This window comes from Cynocephalus volans, chromosome 3, assembly GCF_027409185.1.
Source record: "Cynocephalus volans isolate mCynVol1 chromosome 3, mCynVol1.pri, whole genome shotgun sequence".
Classification (NCBI taxonomy): Eukaryota; Metazoa; Chordata; class Mammalia; order Dermoptera; family Cynocephalidae; genus Cynocephalus; species Cynocephalus volans.
In genome coordinates, this window is record NC_084462.1 from 4,394,359 (window position 1) to 4,404,639 (window position 10,281).

A 10,281-nucleotide genomic window follows, 5' to 3' on the forward strand; every position below is an offset into this window, starting at 1 on the left:
TGTGCCTGGTTATGGGAGGGAGGTCTGGTCCCCAGATCCATACCTTGGGTCCCTGGGCAGGCCCCAAGGTGTTGGCAGTGTGAGTGGTTGTAGGCAGGGTTCCTGTCCATGGATCCATTCCTCATGTCCCCTGGTGGGCCCCAAGGCACTGGAGGTGTGCGAGAATTAATTTTTTGTCCCTTGCTTACTTCTAACACAGGGGAACTTCCTGTAGGAACTAGTACTTGAGCTGTGTTGTTGAGCTAAATTGCTGCTTTGCTGCTGTTTCCCTAGGGAAGGCTTTATGTATAGCTCAAGGTTTAATGGTTGCCCTTATACGTACTTCCGGCTCTCCAGAGACTTGGTGCACCTGGGTTGTGCAGAAACTCTGATCTGCACCTGAATTTTTTCATCAAACTGCACCCTATGCAACTCTGCATGCTCAAGCAGTCTCCTCTGAGTGGTCCAGTGCTGATTGGGGGTCAGATTGGCTGTCTTTGCTGTGTCACAGTGTTCTCCCAGTGGGCCCATCTTCCCCACCACCCATGCTCCAAACACTTCCCATGGGACAGGCCCTGTGCTAGTCCCTTTCATTGACTTACCTGCCTCTGAATGGCTCCCCTTTTTCAGCTGTTTGGGATCATGAATCCTGTGTGGGTCCACAGGAACCCTATTAGTGGTCTTGCTGTCCTGGGGACCACCAAGGTCCTCTTTTCCCCTGCCACCTCCAAGTAACTCCATCTGAAGGGCACAGCTGTGGCTTCTGCTGGCTCCTGCTCCATGAGCTCAGCAGTTCCAGTATTAAAGCAGGCATGGCCCGAAATGCTCACAGCAGTTTTTTCTTTCTCTCATCGTGTTTTCTCCCACCTTCATGAACTCCATAGATCTCTCTCTTCTTCTTCCCCTGAGCTCCAGCAACCCCAGTGTGGCTAATGTTACATTTTTATAGTTGTAAATTGGTTGATTTGTGGGAGAGAGTGACACTGGGGACTGTCTATTCCACCATCTTGACCAGAACTCTCTATGTGTAGTTTTTTGAATGTCAATTGTACTTCCTTGAAAATGGGGGGTGGGGGAGACCAGTGTGGTACTGGCATAGAAACACTAGTACATATAGACCAGCGAAGCAGAACAGACAGCCTAGAAATTAACCCACAAATATACAGTCAATTGATCTTTGACAAGGGTACCAAGAATACACAATGGGGAAAAGATAATCTCTTGAACAAATGGTGCTGCAAAAACTGGATATTAACATGCAAAAGTATAAAATTAGACACTTACATTACACCATACACAAAAATAAACTCAAAATGGGTTAAAGATTTAAACATATCACCTAAAACCATAAATCTACTAGAAGAAAAGACAGGGGAAAATCTTCTGGACATTGCCTAGACAATGATTTCTTGGATATAACACCAAAAGCACAGGCAACAAAAGCAAGAATAAATAAGTGGGATTACATTAACAGAGTTGTTTCAAAGTCTTTTTGTATAAGTTTCACCATCAGGGCTCTCTTATGGGCAGTTGCCTTTTTTTCCCCTTCAAATAGGACATACTTTCCTGTTTCTTTATAGTCCTTGTGATTTTTTTGCTGTTGTTCATGTCATAGTATGTTTTGTGCTTCTGTAACAGAATATCACAAACTGGGTAATATACAATGAACAGAAGTTTATTTCTCACAGTTATGGAAGCTGTAAAGTCCAAGGTGCTGGCATCTGGTGAGGGACATCCTGCTGTGTCATAACATGGCAGAAAACATCACAGTATAGAAGTACAAAAAGATGAGAGAGAGAGAGAGAGAGAGAGAGAGAGGAGGAGGAGGAAAAAACTCATTTTTTATAAGGAAGCTATCCAATAATAATGGCATTAACCTGTCCGTGATGGCAGAGCCCTCATAGCCTAATCACCTCTTAAAAGTCCCATACCTTTACACTGTTGTATTGGAAATTAACTTTACAACATATGCTTTTTGGGGAACATATTTAAATGATACTAGTTCAACACTGAACATTTGAATTTAATAATGTGGTAACTCTGTGAATCACATTTTATCTTTTCTCAGAGCATGCTGATTTTTTCGTTTCAGTTTTTTGATTCTTGCAGGTTGTGTCTGTAAATGGAAATCAGCCTGGATGTAAACATAAGATCTTCTCAGGGCTTTTCTAACCTTGTACCTTTACCTAGGCATGCATGGATATTTCCTAATTTCCCTTTTATATGCAATTGCTTTTGAATACCGCTAGTTCTTAAACATCTGGATACCAATAGGGTGAAAGAGAAAAAATGAAAGGTGAAAAAAATGTTCTGGCCCTTTAAGTCCACAGAGGAGGAAGAAGACAGGCTCTCATCAGTGGGAGGTAGGTGCAACAATGGCTGCCTGCCTCTGTGTCTGAACCTGAAGGCCACTAGCATCCCTCAACAATCCAAATGCAGATCCCTGACATTTGGAGGGCAGATCTTTTAATGCACACTTAGGCTTCCCAAGGTGCTGCAGGAACACATGTCTCACTGTCTGCCATGGCTCTGGAACATGAGTGATGGGTAGCTGTAGAATTTAATTTACTGCCCAAGCTTTTCTCTGGAATATACAAGACAATAGCCAGTATACTCCAGAGTTGCAAAATATTAACATCAGACAGATTCTTCCAGTGCACTTGTCACTTACATGGGGAGAAGAATTCCTGGACTTCCCCACCCCACCACTTTCCAACATCCTCTCCCACTGACGATTTTGACAAAGACTAACCTTGATGGTATGATGTAGTGAAGTTGTAAATACTGAAAGAGGCAAGAAGACACAGAATTGCCAGAAGACTGGATAGAAATGTCATTTCTGAGGGGAAAGTGAGATTAACCCAGGTGAGGCAATGACAAGTGAGAGCAAATAAAAAGAAAGTCAAATACAACATTTCCAGAAAAACATTGAAATATATTAGCTTGGTGAGAAAAAAGAGACTATTCACTACCCACACTTATAATAAACTGATTCTGAAAGAATTACTGATGTAAATTCTAAAGGCCCAAAGTGATGTTTTTAGAAGAAAACAACAAAGAATATCTCTGGGACCTTATAATAGCCAAACACTTTTTAACAGACATAAAATATTAACCCTAAAAAATGACACCACAAATGATAGTGTATTAAAGTTAAGAACTTCTGAGTGTGAAATTCATGCACTTATTTTGGAAAACTGTCTGGCAGTATCTCCTAAAGTTGAGTAGATATAAACCTACAATCCAACAGTTCTACCACTACATATATTTCTAACAGAAATCAATGCATGTGTCATCAGTACCTGTTGCAGAACTCACATACCAGCACTGTTCATGATAGTCCCAGACTGAAAATCACTCACATGTGCATCAGTAAGGAATGATTAAATTCATCATTTCATATGCACACCATATGATTCTATCACCAACAATATGCAGAATTCACAAACAAAATTTGAAAAGACAGATATAGAACAGTTCGTGCTGAATTATTCCATTTATAACAAGTACAAAAAAGGTGAAAGTGATCTATGCTATTAGATGTCACAATAGTGGTCATCTTAAGGAGGGTGACTGGGAGGGACATGAGTGGGCACCCGAGAGGCCGACAATATTCTGTTTTTTGACATAGGATCTGCATACAGGAATGTGTTCAGTTTGTGAAATTCTGTGGAGAAGTTCATTCATGACCTGTGCATAAAATGTTTTGAATATACATATCAGCTACCCAGCAAGGCTATCCTTCAGAAACAAGGGAAAAATAGTGTATTTTCCAGACAAACAAAAACTGTGGGAGTTCACCACCATACAACAAGCCCTACAAGAAATTCTCAAGGAAGTCCTGCATCTGGAATCCAAAAAAACGATAATCAGTACCATGAACACACAAGAAGGAACAAAATCCACTTGTAGAACAAAAATGCAAACGAGAAAGAGAAAGAAACTGAATCTTACCACCCCCAAAATCCATAATGACAATGTAATAATGCCCCTGCTTTATTTCTAATTTTAGTAATTTTGGTTTTCTCTCTTTTCTTCTTGGTCAATCTAGATAAAGATTTGCAAGTTTTGTTGATCTTTTTAAAGAATCAACTTTTGTTTTTGTTGATTTTTCTCTATCATCTTCTAATTCCCTATTTCATACATTTCTGTTGTAATCTTTCTTATTTCCTACTCATATTTGCTTTTGGTTTAGTTTGCTCCTCTTGTCTCTTTCCTGAAGGCAAGTATAAATTTTCCTCTAAGCACCGCATGAGCCCTGCATCCTATACATTTTGATACATTGTGCTTTCATTTTTATCTCAAAGTACTCTATAATTTCCCTGTGATTTTCCTTTTTACCTAATGCTTATTTAGGAGAGTGTTATTTAATTTCCACACATTTGTGAATTTTCCAAATTTTCTTCTCTTATTGTGGTCAGAGAAGATATTGTCTATGATCTTGGTCTTTTTAAATGTGTTAAGGCTTGTTTTTGGTCTAATAATAATAATAATAAAATTTGAATTTCAGCAAGGGAGATAAAAAATACATACAGTAATTAAAAAATAAGTTGTAAGAAAGTAAAAAATTAGCATACAATATCTTTATATTGTCTATTTCGAGAGTAAAAGTATTCAATACTTTTAGAATATGATTAGTTTTTTAAAGTACACTGTAGTTTCTAGGTTGAAATAAAGCATTACTAAATACATGACACCCCAAAAAACAGGAGTAAAATAGGATTTTAAATTAAATCGATACAGGAAATAATCAACATAGAAAAATAAGAAAATAAAAAACAGTCAGATATACTAATAAATGCTTCCTAAATAAGTCCCTTATTATATTAAACAAAAAGGAGCAATTACTCCTGTTAAAGTCAGATGTTGCTTCACTGTATTCACTTGTTAATTTTTTCAAGAGATAACAGCTAAGATAAAAGAATCAAAGTAGATAAAGAAAAAGTACATTGCATGTAATTTAACCAGCTAATTAACTAAAACTGCCAAGATAAATATCAGATAAAATACACTTTAGTAAAACAGATTGTCGTTATTGTAACTAGCACTATTTTAAATTCTATATACAAATTCCTAGTATTATTCCTTGATAGATAACCATCACAATGTAATATATATGCATGCACACATGCACACCCACATGTATATATACACTCACACATACACACAATTATAATGTACAAATGTATGTATGGTATGCGCATAAGTTTGTATGTTATCCCACCACTATCTCGTGAAATGAGTGTTACGTACGATTCTGTGGGGAACAAGTGAATAACCACTTGAACTATGTGCAAAATCACACAATTTACATGTTCCTCAATCATTCAGGGATTCTCTACTGCTTATCTGGGAAAAGCAGAGGGTGAATGCACTGGAGTCACAGCTCAGGAGCAGGAAGGGGCTGATAGTAGAGAAACACCCAGCAATTATTGAGGTGCTGCTCATCAGGAACCAGCTGGGTTTATTAATTAGGGCCAAACAACCTTGAAAGATGCAGGCGAGGGTGTAAAAGAAGACAAAGGTGCTCATCAGGAGAAGGATGGTCTTGGTAGCTCTGGACTCAGGGGAGGACAAGGGGGAGATATTGTTCCTGTGAATGTGTCGCACCCGCTGCTTGTGCCTGTACAGGACCAAAACCATGGAGCTGCTGGCCCAGAGCATGAGCCCCAGAGACAACACATCAGGGAATGACAGCAATGCTGCATACAGCCAGTCTGCAGTTCTATCATGACGAACAGAAGAACAGTATTGAAAATCTTTCATGTTTGTGATGTTTTTGTTGCTCAATTTCCCAGTCACATACATAGGAAAAATGACATTTATTAGCATTTGCAAGGTCCAGCACAGGAAAATAGAAGGGCCAATGAACCTGGAAGCTTTCATTTTGAGTTCTGCCCACCTGGAGTTTCTGAGACTGATCATAATAGCCTGGAAGACACTCAAGAGGCAGGTGCTGCCCATGGACACACCTCTGCCCACTCTGTGCAGATAGGAAATGAACTTGCATTCATGATCACTGAGGACATGTTGCCACCCAAAAGATACCATTGCATGCGGGATTCCTCTAGACAAAATAACCAAAGTGTTGGCTACAAGCAGGCTTTCCACTATCAAATCTGTGGTCCTTAACCTGCACCCAGTGAAATAAAGGAAGAGATAATGGTAAAGAAGAAAGAAATTCCCCAGGATTCCAAATACAGTCTGTAATAAGACGATTGTTCCTATTGCCACATTCCTGGTGGCCATCCTGTTAGTTTTCAGTTACTATTTGTCTTCTGAGCTAAAGGATCCTGCATGGGAATATCATATGTGGGCTACTTGTATCATGTCAAATGAATGGATTGACCCATTTTTGGAATAATAGGAGTGGTTCTGGTGTCTTTAAAAAGGTGAGTGAATGAGGAGGTTAGTCTCTCTCTCTGATTCACCATCTCTCCATGTGATATCCTGTGTCACTGAAGCCACCAACAAGGAAGACCTTCACCAGATGTGTTCCCCGGACATTGGACTTCCCAGTCTCAGAAAATGTAAGCAATAAATTTCATTTTCTCACAAATTGCACAGTTCCAGATATTTTGTTATAAGCAACAGAAGTGGACAAATACACTCATGCAGCAAAAAAATACTTTAAGTTTTTCATCATTTAGAGGCATCCACGGGTTGACTGCATAAGCATTAAGTAGCACTTGCAATGTACAAATCACAGTTATGAAAGCCACACACATGGTGACTTCTTTATTCATCACAAATTTATGAGGCAGGCACTACTATTACTTTCCTTACAAACATGAGGGGAACCTAAGCTCAGACAAGTCAAGTATTTCATATAAATTCACACCCTGCTAGGTGCAGAGGATTATATCCAGGCTGTGCTGGTAGCAGTAATACTGTATTTAATCCATGGCATAGTAAGAATCTAGTTAGCTGTGTTCTTCAAAAAAAATAAAATAAATCTATACATTTCATTTTGATTTTGTACCTTGTCATTTTATTTGATTGCTGCTATTTTATTTTATAATTTTGGTAGTAACAAGTGTCTGTTCACTTATAAAAACTTACTCAATAGGCCGATATAATTTCTGAGTGAAGGTTTGGATACTCTAGTAAAATGTAGATGCACAGATTGCAGTATAATCCCACAGGAATCTGCATCATGAGGAGGTGGGTTTACACACTGCAGGGATGGCTTGATATTAGGATGGCAGCAGAAAGACTTCTTTGGTTTTATCCCAGGACTAAACTTTCAGTAGCACAAATCACAGGAAGTATGGGGCATGAAACATTGATGTTTGATAAAATAGTACATGGTACAAACAAAATTATCAATTATTTCAAATCATATACTTATTTATTAATATGAGTTACATAAAATTATTAACAATATGGCACTATTTGTGAGAAATAGTGACATATAAGACACAGGCAAAATGGAATGTTCAGGCAAAAATATTGCATATTGTAGAAATTAAAATAAATATTTGAATTGGTATTATATTTTAAAGCAGAGGAAATATGAGGATACCTCAAAATATTCATGAGAAAATAGAATTAAAAGATAGTACACATCCTTCCATTAACTTTTAGAAGGGCCCTCGTATTGCAAGACACATTTGAGACTTTCAGATAGTCTCTGAAACGGATCATTATAAATTAATTTTTTCCTTCAATGCTGCTTCACTAACTTTAAAAGAGAAAAGTCTCTCATAGTCAGTAGACACAATAATAGAATCCACAAACCACTTTATAAACCCATACTTAGAAAAAAACAATTCATTCCAGCAACTTCTATTAGGCCCACTGTTTCTGCACAGAATTAGAAGACTCCCGTAGATTTATCCCGTTCTTTATTACAAGCATGGATGTATTATGGGCACCCAGTTAGTAAACCAATTTAGAAAATTATGCCTGTGACTGCTGTCATGTAGGCTGAACAGGAGATTGATTTCAGAACTACAGCCCTCTGCACATTAAAATTCAAGTTTCCTTATTACTTGGATAAACACCAACCATCATTGTCATTGTGAATTACACCCTATTACACTAGGAGCCATCAGAGATGGGCATAGGATCTAGGAACCCATCTCCCCTCACTAGCTCAGTTCATGACTCAGAATTACTTCTTACTGTATGGCTTTGGCACTGGTCCAAACTCAGACCCAGAAGAATCAACTTTTTCCAATATGACTTCTTACCCAGACTTCTGATATGCCTCCTTCCCTTACAGATTCTAACTCTCAGACCAAAATACAGAATACTCACCAGCTTCTCCCTGCAACCTAGATGGCGGGCTCAGCGTGAATGTCAAGGCAGCCACTTCAGGTTTGAGAGAGTGCAGCTAGACTCCAAGACATGGGTCTGTGGTTCTGTGACCTCACCTCCCCTAAGAACTGCAATTATCATTTCACCTGAAGCATCAGTGGGAGGGCAGGCTGGGGACATGAAAATGTTTCTGAAAACTTTTTCCTCTGTTGCTAATTACCAAGAGCAATTACAAGTTTCCAGTTAGCATCTCTTAAGAGACTACTGGAGAACTTCTGAGAGACTCTTTCTTTTTCATGACCCCAGGAGTCAGACAGAGTCTCACATGAGGGAGAGCAGGAAATGCTGAGGTGTGACACGTGAGGGACTGGCAAAGTGCATTGACTCACTGGATGTTCCGCTTTGCTGAGGACTTTTCCTCTCCAAAAGTGACATCTTTCCTCGTCTTCACATCCCTGAACTGCATCATCAAGTTATCAGCGAAGAAATAGAGTGACACAAACATCTCAGAAGAATTTTTTATAAGTTACAAGTGACAATGAACAAGCTCCCAAGAGTTTACTTCAGATATCATTGGACCCATTTGCACAACTCAGTATCAACTAATATGGAATATTTGTATGAAAACAGATTTTACCAATATAGACCCATTAGTGTTAAAAAGTAGAAGCAGAAAAATATCCATAAAAGAAACAGAAGTTTCTAATACTATCTCTCACAAATAAAGGACCGGGATCAGATAGTTTGACAGGCAGATTTTATCATGTTTTAAAAGTATCAGATAAGTCAATGCTACTTATTTAATTTAAGGTCACAGAATGGGCTACACACTCCTCTACACATTTTTTTTTTTTAGCTGAATTTTCAGTAATAAACAATGCTGTTTTGGAACTAATTAAGGAAGGTAAATCAGAAGTTAAATTGTATTCTTTAGTTTTTCTATAAACAAATAACTTTGATCCGGGATCATTTGCAATCACCCCCCATTATCGAATTAGGGTTCGAGCCATAATAGTGGACAAACCACCACACTACACACACACACACACACACACACACACACATTCATACACAGCTGCAAACACACGTGTGCATGCACACTCACACACTCATATATACCGTCACATACACTCACATACTTATACACCAGTCACTCATGTACTCACACAATTCCAGTTGTGCAAACACTCATGCACTCTCCATATATAAAGTCACAGTGAAAATTATAAACACTCATCATGATACACGCTCACACAATATCTCAGTTACCCTCTTTTGTAAAATCACCCTATACAGTCTACATACATGCATGTACCTCCATAACATATTCTCATACTGAAACATAGTTTTAACTTCAGAATTCCATATGCCTGATAAGGCAGGCCTTCCTACATTTTACAATATTTCTAACTCTGCAACATTCCACAAAGGCAATATTTATAATGCCCAGGACATTAAAAGTTCTGTGAGCATCACCCCGTAGGTGGAGATTGGTGGTGGGAAAGTTGCAGTATTTGAGAGAGTGACAGTATATGGGTGTGTGATAAAGTAAAATAATTTTTAAAAAGAGACCGCAGGGGAAAAAGGACATCAGGATATAAGAAGGCTTTGCACTGAGTCTTGGGACCATGGGGCTGTAGAGAGTGCAGGAAATGAGAATGGGCAGAGGGATAAAAGGAAAAGGGCATTAAATGTTGCTTAGGTATTAAAGTGCGATACCAGCTTTAAGATGCAAGGAAGCAAAGGAAGTTAAGGTATTGAGTATATTGGGGTGGGGTGATACAGGGTGCAGGGGTCATGGGAACAACATTGCTAATGATGATGAGAAGTTAATGGAGAAACATTAGTAAAGGTCAGTGGAGGAGAGGGGTTAGAAAGCACTGTGTGGAGGGAAGGGGAGTAGAGATGGGGCAGGCCAATCCTGGAAGATGATGATAGTCCAAGGTAGGTATAGAATGTGGAAAAAGCAGATGGAGCCTGGGGAGATAATAGGAATGTGGGGTTGCAAAATGGGCACAGGGCAATGATGGAGCCATGGAG

General features: G+C 38.8%; 1 protein-coding gene across 1 annotated transcript; it reads right to left on the reverse strand.

The window, feature by feature from the left end:
- Positions 1-5,298: 5,298 nt before the first annotated feature.
- On the reverse strand, positions 5,299-8,746 carry LOC134371885 (vomeronasal type-1 receptor 4-like). The gene is given in 2 exon segments (XM_063088797.1): positions 5,299-6,262; positions 8,631-8,746. Coding segments are annotated over 2 exon segments (1,080 nt in total).
- Between the last annotated feature and the right edge of the window lie 1,535 nt (positions 8,747-10,281).